The 20858-nt window shown below is 32.1% G+C and overlaps 1 protein-coding gene across 10 annotated transcripts in view; it reads left to right on the top strand.

Annotated features, from left to right (window-relative positions):
• DMXL1 (Dmx like 1) overlaps window positions 1–20858 on the top strand; it is a 119234-nt gene that overhangs the window by 18727 nt on the left and 79649 nt on the right. For all 10 annotated transcript variants that reach the window (XM_016145319.2, XM_016145317.2, XM_036226275.1 and 7 more), the window contains exons 4-10: window positions 1241–1319; window positions 5555–5687; window positions 9551–9617; window positions 10917–11095; window positions 14758–14947; window positions 16149–16317; window positions 19054–19266. In XM_016145319.2, the coding sequence (XP_016000805.2) occupies window positions 1241–1319; window positions 5555–5687; window positions 9551–9617; window positions 10917–11095; window positions 14758–14947; window positions 16149–16317; window positions 19054–19266 (1030 nt within the window). The remainder of the gene's footprint in view (window positions 1–1240; window positions 1320–5554; window positions 5688–9550; window positions 9618–10916; window positions 11096–14757; window positions 14948–16148; window positions 16318–19053; window positions 19267–20858) is intronic.

Here is a 20858-nt window from a genome sequence, read left to right as displayed (position 1 = left end):
AACTGGATTAAATGGAAAAATCATAGACTTGGAAGGTGTACAAAATCTATAATTAGAGAATATTGTCTCAGTCTTTAGATCCTCATAAAAAAGACATTCTTTCCATTTCTTTGTACATTCTAGAGTATTCTTTTAAGGCAGTGATTCTTAATGAGGGATATACTTCAGAATCACTAGCTGATTCATGTGTCCAGATTCTGCCCTGGGGTTTTCTAAATCTGTAGGTATGGGGTTGTGCCTAGGCACTTGTATGTCTCTTTCTAGGGAGAGTTCTCATATGCACTGTGATTGAGAGCCATTCCGATAAGATAGTGTTTCATAAAAGCATATTCTATAGGCCAACTGTATCAAAATCATCTGGGGTGTTGGTTTAAAGTGCAAATTCCTGTGCCCCATCCTGGACCTTTTGAAACTGAACCTTTGAACATGGGTCTCGGAAATTTGAATTTTACATAAACATTTTGGACTATTCTTGTACTAAAATATGAGAACCACTACATTAAGAGAGTATTTATGGGTCTCAGTGTATTAGAGGTTAGTGACATCAATTTAGTAGGCCACAATCTGAATTTAAAAGAAAATGAAATAGAAAATTTTAAAACACATCACATGTAATAAGGTAGATTATTTATGATTGCATTTATGTATATATTATGTATATTCTGGGTATAGTGAAATATATTTCTTACTGGTTTTCAAGTAAAAATGTTAAAAAATATTGCTTTAAGGAACGAAAGGACCTTAAATTATACATTATAATGGAAGTGTTACCTCTCTTATTCTGAATTTTCACACATACAATATGCTCTTGGGTGAGGATGAAACATTAAAAGAAAAAAGCCTCAAATAGAAGACACACAGAGACACATTTAAAATTAAACCTTTGTAACAATAATAATAAATAATAAGTATTTCAAAAGTATGAGGTTAGAAAGTATATTGTCCAAGGTGGCATATACTTATTGGTTGTTTAAATGTACTAAAGACAGACTTTTGGACTTCCTGAATGGATATTCTCACGGTCTCCTCTATCACATATTCCTTATTATTTATTTATTTATTTTTTGACAGAATTGAGCATTTTGTTCTCCTTAAAAATGACTGCATGGTCAGTTATACCAAAAAAAAAAAAAAAGACTGCCTGTGTTAATGAGAATAATAAGCATGACTATATACATTTCACAGAGAAAAGATGCCAATAATATTGGATAAATGAGTATTTTTTTTTTTTTAATTTTAGGAATTATATAGTCAGTGGCAGAAAAGTGGTCAATTTTTTCTGGAATCAATAGCACACAATATAACTTGGGATCCTGCAGGTAAGAATAGAAGCAGAGTTAACGGAAATGAAATCACTTGTCTAGGCTATTGCTTTTATTACTTTCATGTGTTTCAGTTCTGCTTAGTGCGAGCTTGTGGGAACACAAAAGTAAGTAAAACAGATTGTGCTCTTTTAGAGCTCCTGCTGAAATGAAGAAATGCATGTATTGTGTCCAGCTATGGTAGGAATACCTGTTGTTTTGGAAAGGCAACATTAATTCCTTCTGAATAGCTTTTAAGGGGAGCCTTTTGACCTGAGCATAGATAGATGGCGGAGGGAAAAAGATGTGAATTCTAACAAGAGTCATGTATATATGTATCAGTTATCTATTTCTGCTTTTAAAAACCATCCCAAAACCATTTTTACCAGTCTACCTCAGTGAGCAAAGGCACAAAGAAAGTGTAACATAAATTCTAGTAATGAGGAGAGAAGATTGCAGCATGTTATAGAAGGCCTTTGCAGTCATGCTAAGTATTTTTTTTTTATGCTAAGAGTTTTGAATTTAATTCTTTTTAATTGTTTAGAAAGTATTGCAGATTTTTGAAAGTGGCTAGTGACAATTGGTTTGTAAGATTTTCTGGTAGCATTTGAGTTAGATCAGAGATAAGAGGAATAGGAGGATAAATATTATATTATTTATAATTATAATTTCCTTTTGAAAGTATGCATTCACAGGAGTCTGAATGAGAAATAAGAACTTGTTTCAGTGCCTTTAACATGGTAGGTACTAGATTAATATTGAATGAATAATAAAAAGAGATACATTTAGGCAATAGAATTGACATTACTTGACAACCGATTTCAGATTACTTTAAGGATTCTGTGAATATAGGAAGAGTGATATGTAGGATTTAGAGCAGAACATAGGTTTTGTGTGGTCGTGTGGAATTTGAGATGCTTGTATATCATATAGCAATATGCAATAGATAGAAATTTTAATATAGAATATAAGAAAGAAGTTATCTTTGGAACATAGACCTAGATGGTTAGCTAGGTAAGATAGTTTCAATTTTAATATAGTAGATGAAATATAATAGTTTTAATTTTAATATAGTAGATGCTGAGGACAAAATGTTAATTTAGAACACAAATTTCAGAACTTTTAGAAATTATAGAGAGTGAAAAAGATTTGAGATTATTTCTTCTCATAAGATTGTTGGATTGATGCTTATGCTGGTAGCCTACATGTATGTTTTTATGATGTATTGAAAAGAGATCAGACCTGGGTTCAAATTTGGCATTTAGTACAGCACTTTGTATATAACTCTACAATTTATAGGGTGACTTATGTCCCAGTTTATGCCTGTTGTCCTCATTAATGTGTTACTTTCTGCTCTCACAAGTGTTCCTATTTAGATGATTAATTATATGGTTACTCTATTATAGCACTACAATTTATTGTAATTATTTGTTTAGACTTTTTTTTATTAAATAAGGGCTGAAATTCAATTTTGTTTATTATTTTATTTATCTTTAGGGCCATGTCATATATTAAGCTCTCAATAAATGTTCAGATATTTGACGACAGGTTTTGTGGTCATAAACAGATAATTTAACAGACTAAGAATGGTCAACCCACTTCTAAATTAAGATGATATCTATTTCACAAGATACTTTTTTAATGATGAGATATGGCAGTATATATGAAAGTATTTGGTAAATGATAGAAATATTTTTAGCAAGTGAACTGGCTACTTGAATTGTCATATTAATAACTGCAAATAAAAATTTTATTTGAATTGAGTGATATTTCTTTAGTAATGACATAGTAGTTGCTTGGGATTTCTGTGTCTGTGTTCTGTCAGTACTAATGCTTCCAAGGATAGTATTAATGTTACATTCCTCTAAAATCATGATTACAGAGTAGTATTGAAAGATACTTATTTTCTTAACATATCTAGTAGTGAATTGATAGCAGCTCAGTATTGTTATATTTTTAACTGCGAGTTAAAATTTACATAAACATTTACTTTCTTTTTATTGAAAAGTTTAAAATTTAGTGTTATGGTTGAAGAATAGATTATTACTGTAATAAATATTTGGGAACTTAGTATATTATTACTTAGGCAATTGAAATTTGTATTATTTATAAAAGGATTTTAAATATTTATGTGAAATATTAGTATTTTGGTTTTGATCAATGTTTACATATTTATATGCCAGCTATTGGAATATAATTTTTTTTCAGATGGTGTTAGTAAACTAGCTATAGTGCTTTTATGTTATCTCTAAACCCACTATTGCGTCTTGCTTATTATCTATTTTATACTTTGTACTTTTTTCCTTTTTTAATACCTACACCTCTATTTTTTGTGTTCATATGAATTTTTATACCATACCTTATGGAATTTTGTATTAAATTCTTAATCCTTCATAGGATAATTTTATTTTCAGTTCATGTTTAAGAAAAGAAAACTTATAATAACCAAACTCATAGATCAGAGAACAGATTGGCGGTTGCCAGAGATAGGAAGTGGGGAGTGGGCAGTATAGATGATAGTGGTCAAAAGGTGCAAACTTCCAGTTATAAAATAAATAAGTCCTGGGGACAAAATGTATAGCATAGCAACTACAGTTAATGATACTATATTGCATATTTGAAAGTTGCTAAGAGAATAGATCTTCAAAGTTATAAGGAAAAAAATGGTAACCATGTGAGGTAATAGATGTTAGCTAGATTTATTGTAGTGGTCATTTTCCAATATATTCAAATATCGAATTATTAGGTTGTATACCTAAAACTAATATAATACTATATGTCAATTATATCTCAAAGAAAGAAAAGAAAACTTGTGTCTGTTGGTAAGCTAAACAGTGAAATAATGATCATATTTACATGGAATGTCTCGAGTACTTTCCGGGTTGTTTTTATGTGAGACTTTCTACCTAGCTATTATTTATTAAATTTCTGCTAAGTGCCTAGCCTATGCTAAATATATCATACATATTATAGCTAATACCGCAACACTCTGCAAATTTTTAATTTTATAAATGAGAAAATAGAGGTTCAGGTTGCCCAAATAAATATACATAGCTAATTAAATGACTTATTTGGGATTTAGACACAGGGATTTCTGATGTAAAGTCTGCATTTTGCCATAGGCTCACTTTCCTTTAGAAATAAAATGATCTTTCCAGAGAGACATCAATCCATAGTCCTTAATTGCCAAGGCAAATGCCTTATTTATTGTTAGCTTTTGACCAAAATTTTCTCTATCTTCTTTGGACGATAGCACAATTTTCTACTCAGTTACCATACCATAAAATTACCATGCCTTGAAACCTCTCATATGTCCCTGTTTTTTATTTTAGTTGGTGTCAAGCCTTAAAATTTTTGCTTTTTAAAATGGCTTTCAAATCTTTCATTTTAACTTTAATATTTGATTCAGACCCTCATGATTTCCCATCTATATTATTAAAGTCAGTTAACCAAGTTTCTCTGTCTTATGTTTTTTCTAATTTTGTCTGTCTCTAGAGATAGTTTCTAAAAAGGATCTTTACACTTTGTGAACTAGAATCTTTGAAAGTATGGTGAAAATTATAGAATATCTCTTTAGAAAAATGCATATTCTATACATATAATTTTGCATATCTTATTGAAGGGAGGTTCATGTCTCTTCAAGTCTTTCTGTTGACACTCTCCCCCAGCTGAGACCACTTATTCTAAAATAATGATCCACTAATTAGACCCCTATCCTCCACTTAAAAATTTGAAACTTCTAACTACCTATAACAAACTCTAAACTCGTTATGAATGTCAAAAATGTTTCATAATCTGACCTCAGAATTTTTCTAATCTTAATTTGTTTTTCCAGGTCTACTGTGCACCTTATTCCTTAACCATACCAGATTACAAGGCATTCTTGAGGATATATTTGAACGCACATACTTTCATGGCTCTGTTTATAATATTTCTCTACTGGAATGTGAACTCATCATGAAAAATGACAGTGTTTTGTCATTGTATCCCCCACGTCTAGCATAGTGCCTGGTACAAAGAAGATGCTTATTAAACGTTTACTGAATGAGAGATTATAAAATCTTTTTTTCCCCCAAGGTTCAACAAAATTAAAATAACAGCTTTACTCTCCCTTCCTTCAAATCTCTTTTTGTTATTTGACTTTTTTAGAAGTTGTTTTATCTTTATAGTATTGTATGACACTATTGAGTAGGTAACTTAACTCACTAATTAAATACCTAAATAATAAATGGTGAATAATATATATTTTTTAGGCAATCGCCTTTTAACTGGTTCTAGCTGTTTGCAACTCTGGTCCAGTGCTGACTTGGAGAAGCCAACTGAAGAAGAAACTCGAGATAAAACTGATCTTAACTTTGGGGGTTGGAGATGCATTTGGCATTGCAAGTAAGCAATTAATTAGAGGATTTAATTGACACACCTGTTATGTGTGATTTTATTGTATTATAAATGCTTTTTATTTTGTAAAGCTACATTAACATAAAGTATTGATTTTTTTTTATTTTGTGGCATGCCTTTTCATACATACAGAAGATTCACCATTTCCCATCTATAAATTTTTTAAATCGTTAAATAAAATAGCTACAAAGAAAGATAAGAAATGTGTAAGGCCTATATTGAAGATCATTAAATAGAACTTTGCTAAATTGTACAGAAGAAGAAAGAGACACCTTTCATGCTTTTGAATGAAAGTTTTGTTATTGTGAAGAAGTATATTTTTCCCATATTAATGTATATATTGAGAATACTTCTTGTCAGAATTCCATTGGAATTTCTACTTTTGAACATAGTTCTAAACTTCATTTAAAATGACAAATGTAGGAAAATTCTGAAAGATAAAAAAGAACAACGACATACAAGATAGGAAAATGAATTCTAAAGCTATAGCTGAGCAAGCAGCTTGTTGTTGATATAGGAAAAGATAGATTAGGGTCCATCAGGAGGGCAGACTTGCTAGCTGTGTGGAAGAGAAAATGAAGTTAGAGTCTCTTTTATACCTGGCACCAAAATAAATGTCAGAGGAAGGAAAAAATGAATTTCTGTGCAGTGAAACAAATATTAGAAGAAAATATAGGTGGATTTTTATATTTTTAGAGCTACAATGTCCAGTATGGTGGCAACTAGCCACATACCACTGTAGAGCACTTGAAATGTGCTAGTCTGAATTGAGATGTGCTGTAAGTATAAGATACACACTGGATTTCAAAACAACACAAAAAAAATGTAAAATGTCCTATTAGTTTTTTTATTGATAAGAAATGATATTGATATGTTAGCTTACATAAATATTTCACCTGTTTTTACCTTTTTAAATGTGGCTGCTAGGAAATTTAAAATTACATATTTGGGTAATATTTGTTATTTATATTTTATTGCCATCAGATGAAAAGTTAGGGAAAGACTTTTTAAGTATGTCACTAAAACTAGAAACTGAAAGGAAAGGAAAAGAAAAAATTGATAGTCTTGACTATATCCATAAGAAATTTCTATGAATCAAAAGGACCATAAGGAAAAGAAACAAAAACTTGAGAGGAAGTATTTGCAATTTTGAGTTAATGCCTTTTAAAAAAGGAGATCTTAAAAATTAATTAGAAAAACAAATACTCTCATTAGTGAACAAAAATGGCCAATAAAGAGAACCATTTTAAATGGTAGAATAGATGAAAAATAAGCATTGGATTGACCTCACTCAAAACCCAGAAGAGGATGAATAATGTCAATTACTAGTGAGTGTGTGGAGAAACAGAAACAGGTACTGCTATATACAGTAAATAAGAGAGTGTAATTGGTATTATCTCTCTAGAGAGCATTTTGGAAGTACAAATTACCAGGCATAATTTTTTCATATTTTATAATAGCAATTTTAAGTTTTGTTCATTCAACAAATATTTATTGAGTGCTCATTATGTTCCAGGCAGTGATAAAGTGCTTGGAATAAAGCAGTGACTAGATTGGGGAAGATAGGCAATAAGCCAGTGAACTTGCATGACAGAATGTTAAATGCCATTCTCGCTGAGTCAGTTTTATATGAAGCAGTAATAAGATATATGTCAGATACTAAACTGAGTACCCCAGACCTTCTACGAATAGAATTTACAGAGATTTCAAATGAGTTGGTTCCAGGTATTCTGTATCCTTCAGCTAGATCATGGGAATTAAAAAGGGTTAAAGTGTGGAGAAAAAATAGGATTTTGTAAAGATAGTTCCTTAGAAAGAGCCATCCATGGTTTTGTTTTGGAGGCTTTTCATGTAAAGTTGGACAGAGAAGAGCAGCAAAGTTTTACATTGCCTTCACTGCAGATCTACTAAGGGGCTTCCATGGGTTAAACTGAGAATTTGAAATGTGTTTCATTTATATGGGAGATGGAAAGAACCTTAAGTTAAATCAAGATCAAAGTATTCAGTAATAACTTTGATTAGACATATTAATAATTTATTTGAGATGGTTTGTTATTTAAGTAAGCAGAATAGCTTACATGAAACTAAGAAACTATGCAAAGTTTCAGTTTAGGATCAGCTGAAGATCAATCACACTAACTGAACTTAAGTAATAGGTCTCTATAACTTACTAAGTATAGGCAAAAATTTAAAACACTGGTTATACATGTTAGATGAAGATCAGTAAGTATGATAGAGAAAAAGTAAGTAGGGTAAAAAGAAGAGTAGAGGTGATGTTTGAGTGTAGACCTGAAGAAAGTGAGATAGTAAGCCATGTGTGCATAGTTGTGGGAGAAGATTATTATAGGCAGAGAGAACATCAAGTACAAAGACTCTGAGGTAAGAGTGTGCTTAGCTTATTGCTGGAGTGAAGTGAATAAGGTGAGGAGTGATAGAAATGATCAGAGTCAGGAGTCAGCTTATAAATTATTGTGAGACTTTTCACCTTTTATTCTGATTTGGGAATCTGTTGGGGTTTTGAGCAGAGGGTGTGTCGAGATCTGATTGCCTTTTATTTTTTATTTTATTTTTTATTGCATTTTAAAAGGTCTGCTTTAGCTGCTATTTAGAGAAAAGATTTTAGGTGCGACAAGGTCACAATCATGGAGACCAGGCATTTTTAATCATTTGTCTTGAGGACATCCTTAGCATTAATCAGATGCATAAAAATGTATGTGCAAGAATGTTCATCGCATGCCTCCCTTTTTTTGTAGCAGTGAAATTGAGAAAACAGCAGCAAATTACTAAATTATTTTAAATCATTGCATATATGTGTAATAGAACACCATAAGCCAGTAAAATAATGCAGATCTAAACACATCGATATACATAAATGTTCATAACATATATTTAAATAAATAAATGTTACAAAGCAAATTGTAACTAGGACCTTAGTTTCTATCCCCTCCTCTCCTACGCCCTCCCATAGACAGTAGATGGAAAAAGAATAGAGAGAGGGGTCTAGGAAGTCTGTGCATTAAAATGTTTAGACTAGTTTTGCCTGGGAATCATGGTATTGGCGAAACTATAGATAATTTGATTTTCTTTTTACCCATCTGTATCAATATTATCTATTATTTATTTAATACATTTAATATTAGGGAAAAAGTTCTTTTATTCAAAATGGACTATGGCAGAATATGTTTTTGTCTTGCTTTGCAAATGAATTTAGGATGAATCTATCTAAGCATGAACTTGGGTAAAAAAAAAAAGGAAAGCAAAAATAGTGAAAGGTGTCTTGAGATCAGCATATATGGGCAGCCAGAAGGGAAGGCAGTGAAGGGAAGTGTGCCAAAGCTCCTTGGAGAAAAAAAAGGCAAGTATTCACCAAGTATATATGTGAAGCTGGCAAGCTGAGTCCGGAATTGCCATTAACCCACACATAATCTTTAGTAAGTCAAATGCAACCAACCTTAAGGTAAAATTCATTTTAAAATATTGGTTTGTTTATGAAAATATATGTTGGAATACAGATATCTGTGGCTCTGGAAATTAGATTTCCATATTAAAAAATAAAACCATTCTTTCTTCACATTCTAAGGGAGTGAGAGCTATAACTCTTGTCTTAAAGCTGACGAGTCATTTCTCACATAATTCTTATGCATGGTATTTTTACATAAAAATTATTTCTATACTTAAAGTTTTATGTTTTAAAATTTGTATTTATAAGGTATACTTAACAGTAAGTGTGAAACGTGTTATCAGAAAGTTTTATTCGAAGAAATTGTTGAATATAGTTTAGCAAAGTCATATTTACATTCTCATTTATGTGAATTTCCTTGGAAATTATTCCTTATCTGTTTAATTTACAGAACTGCCTCCCAAATTCATTTAATGAAATTTTCACCAGATGGAGAATTTTTTGCCACTGCTGGGAAGGTAATTTGTTAAAATGCTATTGTCAGATTGTGTTTATGGTTTATTTTGAAACTTCAAAAACATTAACCAGGCTTATTCTTTTATTTATATAAGTTGAAACAATGTTCTGTTAAAAATGTTAAATAGCAAAAATTGGCACAATATTATTGTGTTATAAAGCAGCATGGTATAATTGAAGCAACATACACTTAAAGGCAACCTGGGCCTAAATCTGCCTTTACCAACTTTTTGATATTGGGTAAGTAGTTAATCCCTGAGCCTTGGTTTTTTCATGTGTAAATTGAAGATAATAACACCTACCTCATAGGTCATTCATCATAGGATTTAGACAGTGTATGTAAAGTGATTGGTATGTAAAAGATATGTAAAATGTCTCACATGTAATGTACTATCAATAAACTTTTATTGCAACTATTTATATTTAAACTGACAGATATATTAGGCTGTTTATAAGATATAAGAATTTACAGACTTTCTAGAAGGACATTTGTAACCATTTTCTTTGTTGATCTCAGAACAGAGTATTTCCTTGAAATTATTTTTAATTTATTGGTTCACAGAGTAGTTAATGCACAGCTAATAGTTTGAAGTTACTGTTCTCATGGCTCAAAGTCTTCTTCAGATTAAGAATGTGAAACACCCTAAATCTTCAGTGAGGTTTTTTTAGGAGTGAAGTTGATCTGTTTATTCTGATTGAGTTTACATGTGAGAATACAATTCTAGCTTAAAAGCAAAACCTGGTACATTTTAGTCTTCCTTGTTCTCTTCCCAAATTATGAGATGCAATTTTGATTGTACTTAGATTATTTTGTATAGTAGTAGTAGTTCACTGCTTATGATTATCTTCAACATTTTCTTTGAACATTTATATAATTCATGAAAACTTGTTTTCAAAAATTAGCAGTCTTTTTTTTTTTTTTTAAGTCTGCTAGTGATAATACTTTCTTATTTGATATTTGGCTAAATGGGAAAAAAGGACCCTTAACTTCATCTTTCAGTCTTTCCTGAATGACTCCATTTTCTGTAGTATATGATAACTAGAATTTTCCTTGAACCAACTCTTGCAAAATACACGCATTCACACACCTTAATTCTCAAAGCACAATTAAGGAGTGCTAATAGAAAAGTATCAGAATTAGAGATTTTCTTCTCAGTTCCTCAATGTTCAACCTGCTCTCCTTTCCCTAAATTTCTGTGACTGGGGAGAAAAATCTTACTTTTGCTATTTGGCTTAATCTTTAATTCTGATGTGGATGTTTTTCTGTTTTTGTTTTGTCTTTTTTTTTTTTTCCCTTTTAGGATGACTGCCTTTTAAAGGTATGGTATAATGTAGAAAACTGGCGGACAGCTGTTACTTCTCCAGATAAAAGTTCAGAAAAACAATCTCAAGGAGAAATTGACTTTTCTTTTGTATATCTGGCCCATCCTCGAGCTGTAAATGGATTTTCCTGGCGTAAAACAAGCAAATATATGCCTAGGTCAGTGGATTAGTAATTTTTCCCATGTATTAATAGAACATCATTTTTGTGACTTTGATTGCTTTGATTGCTTTTCCTATTTTGAGAATCCATAGCTATAGAACTGTTAATATTAGATAGTCCCTGGCTGGCAACCCTCTGGCCACAGGTCAGCTATGATTGACACCAAAGAGGAGAGCCATATGAAAGGAATATTTGCTTTCTATCAGATATCTTTAATTGACAAGAGTTGTCCATCTTTTTCTTCTCTGTTTTGTATCCAATTCTTTTATCTCTTAGTCATTCTCCCTGTTGCCATTTACATGGACTTTTTCACATTTCACTCCCTCATCTTGTACCTTCTATGTGTATCTCCTCTGGTTAAACAAACAAACAAACAAAAAACCCAGCTTTTTTGAAAGGGCATACCTTGAGGCCTCAAACATATCTTTAATTATACCTAGCATCTTTGAGGAAAAGATAGTGGATTAATATATTATGATGCTCTAAACTAGGTATTAGTTTAATCTACACGTGTATGCACAGGTATACCTGTTAGTCCTTCCTTTCTTTCCTGTAGTACTTGGAACACTTGATATCCCCTTGAATTTTTGCCTATGCTTAGTACGTTATAGAGACCTATTACTAAATATAGGTAGAAATCCCTTTTTGTTCCATAGGCCATTTTCAATTTGGCTACACTATGGAGCAATACAGTTTCTCCTTTACCCTTTCGTTACCTGAGATATTCTAGCTGATGTATGGTAGTATACCTGGATCATTTGTTGACTTCAGTTTTGTTCTTCTGAGCCAGCAAAGGATAGCTATATTTTTTTTAAGTTTTTTTTTTTTTTTTTCTTTAGAGCATCTTAAAGTTCACAGCAAAATTGAGGAGAAGGTACAGAGATTGCCCATATACCCTCATGCCTATATGGGCTCACACATGCATAGCCTCTCCCAATATCAACATTCCCATTTGTTAGAATTTATGAACCTACATTGACGCATTATTATCACCTAAATTCCATAGTTTATATTACAGTTAACTCTTAGTGTTGTGCGTTCTCTGGGTTTGGATAAATGGATAATAACATGTATCCATCATTATTTCACCTAGATTTTTTTGAGCTAATTTTTAGTGTAGTAGTTACTATTCTCCCTAGCCCAGCTTTCCAATATAGGAAAGCATAGGATTAGGACACTCTAGGAACAGTAATGGTTCTGTTGTTGGGAGAGTGGTATAGACCAACAGTCCCCAACCTTTTCGGCACCAGAGACCAATGCTCCTATAAGAGTCTAATACTCGATGATCTGAGGTGGAGCTGAGGCAGTGATGCTAGTGCTGGGGAGTAGCTGCAAATACAGATGAAACTTCTCTTGCTCACCTGCTGCTCACCTCCTGCTCTGCGATCTCGTTCCTAACAGGCCATGTAACAGGCCATGGCCTGGGGATTGGGGACTCCTGTATATAGGGTGCCTATATAGATAGATAACCTATATACAGGGGTCCCCAATCCCCAACTGCCTACTGCCTACAGGTATGTAGTGGGAAGGCTGACCGTTTTTAATGAGAATGAGGGAGATGCCATAAAAGACTGTTGCTCTTTCTGTTATGGCATCTTCATTGGTTCATATTGGTAGTTTTTTTTTTTTTCACCCCCACATAAAATTAAGATGCTCAACCAAATGATAATACTTACACAAGGGTCTATTGGCCTGGGAGAGAAGAATGGAGATGTGTTTGTAATAAACATATACTTCTTTACTAATTAAAAATTGGTGAATGTAGGACAGGTTGGGAGATTTGGTTATATCCTCCAAAAACTTCCAAAAGTTAGTTCTAGATAACTAGTTTCAAAGCTGTCTTGGTATGTTGTTACATCAAGATAGGACAGGTGTTGTAGACACTTACCTATCACATGGTTGCCTTTTATAAGATTATACCTTTTTTTGGTGGAGGGGAGAGGGAGAGGGCTATATGTGAATGATATACCATCGAAGAGAAAATAAGATACTCTGATAAAGTGAGGAAGGGCATTATTGCCAAAGAAATGCCTCAAACAGATCAGAGTATTTCTTCCACTCTGCTTATATTACCTGCCAGCTATTTATTCTGACTGTCTGTAAGGCCTGGTATTCTGATAAAAGTCACTTGGGGCACCCACACTTCAGTGATAAAGCCCTCTCCATTCTTCTGAGTTATATACCTTTCTTACTTGCTTTGTTGGTCTTGCCTAAGTTCTTACCTCTTTTCAGATTGCTCTCTATTTAGCCCTAGTCTCCTACCTTCTGCTCTTCCTTTGTAATCCTTCCATTCTTCCAGTTACTGATTGGCATTATGAATCTTGAATTTTTTGTATTGCCTTTTGACGTATTTGCTCTTCCTTCTATTTGCTTACTTAAAATCTCATCGCCAGTGCCTGTGTGTGTGAATTTACTAGAGAGAAATTAGGAGAAGGGCAGAAGGGAATAGAGAAAAAAAGAGGGAGAAAAAAATGAAGGAGATGGGATAGGCATGAGGATGGGGAAAGGGAGGAGAAATGGAGTTTGGAAAGGAAAAAAGGAGCAGCCTTAGGAAGTGGGGAGGTGAGAGATAGAGGGAGGAGAGGTGGTAAGTAAGGGTGATGTGGAGATGCTGAGAAGCAGAAAATTAAGGGAGAGAAGCTCAGACAGTGGGTGGCAAGGGAGTAGATAGAGAAAGAAGGGAAAGAAGGTGGGAAGGAGAGAGGTAAGAGAACAGAGGAAAGCCGAAGAGGAGAACAACCAAGACAAAACATGTTTTTAATTTTCTTCCTCTTTGCTGTTCTTTTTTTAATCAAGTAGATATGTTTAACAAAGTGACTGCTGCAGAATATTTTGATATTTTTTCTTTGTTTAACTTACTTAGTTACTTGATAGAAGCTTTCTATTGATTGTTCTTTTCTAATCACATATGTTTGAGTGTCTGTTACAGGCTATTTTGACTTCTTTTTTTTTTCTTTTCTTTTTTTTCTAAATTTACTGAGTTTCCTTGATAGGAGGTAGTCTTTCTTGATAGGGTTTTAACCTTTGAACTCTTGATGCTTACGGAGTTTATTAATATGTGCATAATTGGTTTTGCTTTTTTTCTGTGGGGTAGCAAGACAGTCAATTCACTGAAAGACAAGAATGATTAAGGAAGGAGGTGGCCATTACCTATTTAATCATGAATTTTCTGTTCTTGTACTTTACTGCTTTTGGAATATGTTAGGTAAGGAGGGAATAAGTGTACTAAATAGATACGATAGCTTGCTAGTGACCAGTGTGCAAGCGCCTTTATAGAAAGTAGAAAGAAAGCATTGTGAAATAATTCAAATAACCATCCACTGAATAAAGCAAACAAATTTAATAGATATCGGTTTTTTTCTTGGTTATTAACTGAGGGATTATGACATGATTTCAGTCTTTATTCTTTAGAGGTAAGGAGAATCTTAGATTATTGAAACCAGAACTACCAAATTCTAGGCAGAAACAAAAATAGGTTAACAAGCATTTTATGTATGAAATCAAATACTCAATTATAATGGTTTTGACTAAATATGTTACATAAATGTATATTGATGTTTTCTTCATCACTACCTTAGTGTGTGCATTATAGAAGTATTATAGAATGTGATACTGTGTAACATTTATATTTTTGCTTCTAACATTTTCTTATTCCTTAGGGCTTCTGTATGTAATGTACTTTTGACTTGCTGCAAAGATAATGTGTGTCGTCTTTGGGTAGAGACATTTTTACCAAATGATTGTTTGCTATATGGAGGTGACAGCAACCATTGGACTGAACCAATTAATTTGACAAATAACTTTGAAAGAAATGCTTCCAGTAAAGAACGAGTTCAAAACACTTTAGATGTGAGTGTTTTTGTTAGATGTTATTTTCTACAAATTTTAAAACCTTTTATATATTGCCTTTTTAATAACATTGTCCCTGATATTTAAAGTAATTTTCAGTTTTATTTGGTTCAAAAAATATTCTTAAAATTTTTGTCTGGAACAAAAAACTAATAATGATGAAGTCAATCTTAGGTTAACTGATAATAAAAGGATACATACACTTGTCTTAGCTAAAATAACAGAAATTGACATCTGAGAATGCAAAGATGTGACTGTTTAATGCTATTTTTTCTTTAGAGTATTATAGTGTTTTGTCCTGTCTTAATTACAGGAATGATTAGAGTAATTTATCAGATTCTGTTCTACATTTGTTACCTTTAGAACTCCCCAGAAGTTGGAGTATTTACTAAATAATGTGGGAAGTAAAAGTCAATTTTTGATACTTGTACTAATCAAACATAGACCAATAGTACCAGATTACTATTATTTTCTTAGTATTGAAAAGAGAAAGTAATCTAAAAATGATTTATCTTTGAATGCTTTGTACAATTATGGAACAACTACTTTTCAAATTTATATAGTGTTCTGATAGCTCAGAATATAATTAAATATATGATGCATGGAGAGTCAACAACTGATAGAATAGTTATGTGTAATTATAGTTGAAAAAGTCCGTGTCTAAAAATCTGAAGGTTCTTTTCTGCTTTTAGGTGATGTTTGGTTCTGTATAAACTGTTTTATTGTATGAAATATGAGAATAACAATATTTTCAATGTCTACTTTATGTGTCAAATGAGATGATCTCTGAAAATGCTTTGCAAATTATGCAATACCACCCTAACTTATTATGGCAATATTATCTAATGTTTGTGGTCATAGGGAGTAAGCTGCGGATACAAAGAGAACAGTATAAATAGAAACATTGTTGTCCATAGACACATTATTGTAAATTTTTTTTAGTTCAGGAAATTAATAGAAAAGTAAACCAAAAAAAATTGCGGTATATTGTGTGATGGTTAAAAGAAGCATCCACAGTTTGAGTTCTAAGCTTCTTTAGGTTTCATATTTGATGTACAAAAATACTGAAAGATATTCGTATATATAAACTTATCCGAAGTAGAATATCTGTAATGTCTGTCACTATGTTACCTACACATATACCCGTACATATATGCTTATGACAACATTGGCATTAGTTTTACTTTGTTAATTCACACAGGTAAATCTGAGACATTTTCGTAGAGGTCGGAGGAGATCACTTGCACTTGTAGCACATACTGGATACCTGCCACATCAGCAAGATCCTCATCACGTCCACCGGAATGCTCCACTGCATGCCAATGCACTTTGCCACTTTCATATTGCAGCCAGCATCAACCCAGCTACAGGTAATAAAGCATTGTTCAAAATGTGTTTTGAAATTGAGTAGATTGATTTTATAACAAATAAGTTATACTTTTAATTTATAAATAGGTGAAATTGGAGCTGACTTTCTTAGTTAACTTTTCATTATAACTAGCTCACTGGTTATATAAAAAGAGATTTTTGTTTATTTGTTTGCTTTTTAAGGCTATGATTTGGTTTGTGATTTAATATCTTGATAAATCATTGAGATTCTTTATTAGTATATTCACAAGTTGAGTTTTTAGCTAATCCTTAACAGAGGTTAACACCACAGAGTAGTATTTTATAATTATTGTATAGCCGTTAAAACTAATGAATTTAGTACATGATCTTTAGAACCATTACAAAAATATGACAGAAATATGTGGAACTTATAACTGGAAGAATTAAGAAACTTATCTCTGTAGTTAAATATGCACTATTAGATTGACAGACCTAGAATATATGTATCTGTTAATTTGAAGAATAATTACTCATCATTTTAGTAATTAGTATTTGTGAGTTAAAAAACCAAGTGATCACAGGGCATTTAAAGTATAATCTTCGAATATTACTGGGGGAAAAAAACGATATTTGCATACATTACCGCTATCTGTACAGAAAGTGAAAAGTAAAATCCTTTTTTCACCTGTATTCCACCCTAATTCTTCTCCCCAGAAGATAACTACTATTCATGAATTTTTGTATATTTTGGGATATTCTTACATTTAGCATCACCTATTTCCATATAATAAACTGGATTTACTTTAATGCATTCTTTAAACATAGTGATAAATATGGTCCATTAGTTACTTGAATCAAAGTGATAAGTGCTCTGATAAGGTAAAGTGTAGAGATACTGTGGTACGAATGATGAATATTTGCTGATTCTTTTAGCTTTGATTTGGTAGACACCAATGCCAGCGCTAAAAGAATCCTTGAGTGAATAAAATGTGAAGGGGAGAATATTGAATTATATGTATTAAAAAACATATATAGGCTTGGGAAATACCATTACCTTTATAAAAATATATACATTGACAGATTATAATATCCAGAGGCAACTCTAAGGTCAGTAAAATAAGTTTGAGTCTCTGCTGAGTAAAGGACAATATTTTGAGCATATAGAAAGCGTGAATTCCCACTTTAATGGAAAAGGTTGAGGGATTACAGTAATGGAAACCCTAAATTCCAATATAGCATCTCCTTAATTACCTTTCAATAAGGAAAGCTCTAAAACCTTTCTTTAGATTGTAGGCCCCTAAGGAAAATCCATACATATAGAGTGAATCAAAGCAAAAGAATATTACTAGTTGGTAGATTAAACTCTATGGAGAATTCCTTTCCCAAAATTAGATCTGGATGATCGATTTCTTACTTAAGGCCTAACTCTCAGATTTGGCTTCACTTATTTGTCCATCAAAAATAGAAATAGATACAGGAGAGGAGTTCATGAAGAGCATGTTTTCTCAGTTCTAGTTCTTATATCCTTTCCTTGAGGATTTCTCATAAAAAATAACTTTAATCAAATTCTTTTTTTTTTTTTAAATCAGATTCTTTAAGTGAGGTCAAGAGATAGAAGAAATGAGTTTCTTTTTAGCCAGAATGCTTCTGCTGAAAGCCTGTATTAGCCCCTCCTTCTTCTATACTTAACAACTAGGCCTGTGGTTTCCCAGAGGCATTATTGATCTCTTTTTGGTTGAATATAAGTCAAAAATCAGAAAATCCTACCCATTAGGATTCTTGGGGGCACTCTCTCAATCCTTGGCATTATTGTGTATCTACTTAGGAACAATAGAAGTGACAGTTCAGTACCACAGGGCTTTTATTGAGTGTTTATCTGTGCTAGTATAGGAACTGGAGATAGTGGTAGGAACTGGAGATACAGTGGTGATCAAAACAGGTTCGATCCTTGCTCTGATGAAGTGTATAATCAGTTTACATTCCCGTAATTTATTTCAACCTTTACTGTTGAGCAGATAACATCATGATCTAGATTTAGATTTGATTTAATATGATAGACAAATTTTTCTTCCCCTCTGTTAATTAAAGATTATCATTTGCCACAAACTACTCTGAATTTGTACTTCAATATACTCAATTTAGCAGTTATATCAAAAGTAATACCAGGGAACAATTTTTTTTAGCTGAGTTGGTTTGTCTTGAATGCTTTTCTTGAGTATCAGAAGGAAACCTCAGTTTGACTTTCCAAATTAAACCTTTATGCTAATAAATAAGCATGTCTTATCTTAGAATTCGATGGCTAGGTCATTAAAAAAGATAAATGTCAGTGTACTACGAAAGTTGTTGCCATTGAGATAAATCACTGGTTCCTTTGACATCATGATAAGAGAATTTTTCATGGTAAAGTTAATGTATAAAGGAAAAGTTTATGTATAGATTAAGACTTTTCTATTAAGATGTCTATAAATTATAGACATTTCTTAATGAGAATATTTTTTAGAATTAAAACATATGTATGTATATATGTTATACTATATGACATAAAATGTATAATTTTACCTCCTTTATAATAGATATGTTAAGTTTACCATTTAAATATATTATCATTAATAATAATTGCAGCAGACATTATATTGGGAGTCTTATAGGTCAAATAAAATGTATTACAGAGATTTAAAGATAAATATAATAGTCAATAATAAAATTATAAGACCTGGATGCTTTGTGTGCTAGAATGATAGAAATTTTAATTGTGTTTTTGTTGTTGTTCTTCACAGACATTCCACTTCTTCCTTCTATTACATCTCTAAGTCTAAGTGAAAATGAAGAGCAGAGTGGACCTTTTGTGGTTCACTGGCTAAACAATAAAGAATTGCATTTTACTTTGTCCATGGAAGTTTTTATACAGCAACTTAGAAAAAGTTTTGAACAACCATCTTCCGAGACCAGTGTAGAAGACTCTAATCATGCGGATGTAAAATCTGATGAAGGTAAAGCTTTAAGAAGTATAAAAAATGTACAGTTTTGTTCCAAATAGTGAAGATTTTTAAATTAGGGTCAGAAATAAGCTTCAAAGTTGCAAGGGCATAATACAAATTTGGACTAGCTCATTTAATAATTCAGTGTAGATGTTCCTGTTCCAGGTAGCTTTCTTTCACATGATGATAGAAGGACTCAGGATTCTCCATACTTATGCTTCTGCCAGCTTAAGGCCTTGCTACTTAAAGGACTGTCTGTGACCATGCAGCATTGGCATTACCTGGGAGCTTGTTAGAAATGCACAATCTCAGGTTCCACCCAGAGCTACTAAACAAAAATCCAAAGTTTAATGAAATCCTCTGGTGATGTATATGTACATTTCAGAAGCATTGCACTAAGGCCTTAAACTCCTCTTCATTTAGCCTTAGTCAGGTCATAGGAGAGAGAGCAAAGAAAGTATAGCTGTTTCTCAACTTCCTTGACTTAAAATTGGCATATATCACTTTCATTTTGTTGAAAAGCACTAGTCATAGAGCCCCTGTACTCCCTAACTGGATATCCATTCTTTATTAAAAACTAGGACGCATGAATTTGTGGTGGGTAGTAAGCCATCTCTGCTACAGTTTGTGGTTCATAAATATTTTTGTTTTAAAAAAGTTTTGTTTAAATTACAAGATTGTACATGCTCATTAGAAAAAAAAAATCACACAGTACAGACAGGTATAAAGTTTCCATATTGTTAAATTTGATGAGTATCCTTCAACACTTATTCTTTTCTATGCTAATACAAACATATTTATAAACAGGCAGTTTCTTTTTACAGTTCGATGGGAGTTCATTTTTAATCAAAAATAGTGTTCTACAACTTGCTTTTTAAATTCAGTAACAGGAACTTTTCCATCTTTTTTTTTTTTTTTTTAATAGCTCCTGAGTATTCCATGTGAAGAGAAAACTTTAGCATGTCCTCTATTGTTGGACATTTAAATAGATTTAAATAGTTTTCACTATATTGATAATGGTACAATGACACGTCTTTTCATTTTGTGCGAATTTTTCTGTAATGTAGATTTCTAGATGTGGAATTACTAGAGTGCAAATATTTTAAATTTCAATAACTTCTGCCAAATTGTCCTCCAGAAATGTCTTACCAGGTTATATTCCCTCTAAGTATATCCAGATATCCTTTTTTTTACATTTTTGTCACCACCGGATTATTTTATTATATTACCTTTTTTGCCAGTCAATGTAGGGAAAATGACATCTGGTTTTACTTGGCATTTTCCTGAAGCAAATGAAACATAATTATTTAAGCCCTTCTGTGGTTTGCCTCTGTGCCCTGTGCCTAATTGTCTGTTGAGCTATTTTTCTTAGTGATAATATGTATGTCTTGACTAATTTTTAAAATCTGGTCAACAGTCTTAACATTTCTGTAGAGCCCCTTTTAATAAAATCTCTATATTTCTAAATAGTTGTAGGGGTTGGGAGTTTTGTAATAGAGGTCAGAATGTATATATTTAGCTGGATTAAGTTGGTATACAGTTTATTTTTAATTACCTTTGTGTTAAAGAAAATCTAGAAATTGGGCATTATAAATGTATTTCTT

Source organism: Rousettus aegyptiacus, unplaced genomic scaffold, assembly GCF_014176215.1.
Source record: "Rousettus aegyptiacus isolate mRouAeg1 unplaced genomic scaffold, mRouAeg1.p scaffold_m13_p_8, whole genome shotgun sequence".
Lineage (NCBI taxonomy): Eukaryota > Metazoa > Chordata > Mammalia > Chiroptera > Pteropodidae > Rousettus > Rousettus aegyptiacus.
The sequence above is the reverse complement of the archived record's forward strand: the minus strand, read 5'-3'. Positions and strand labels throughout refer to the sequence as shown.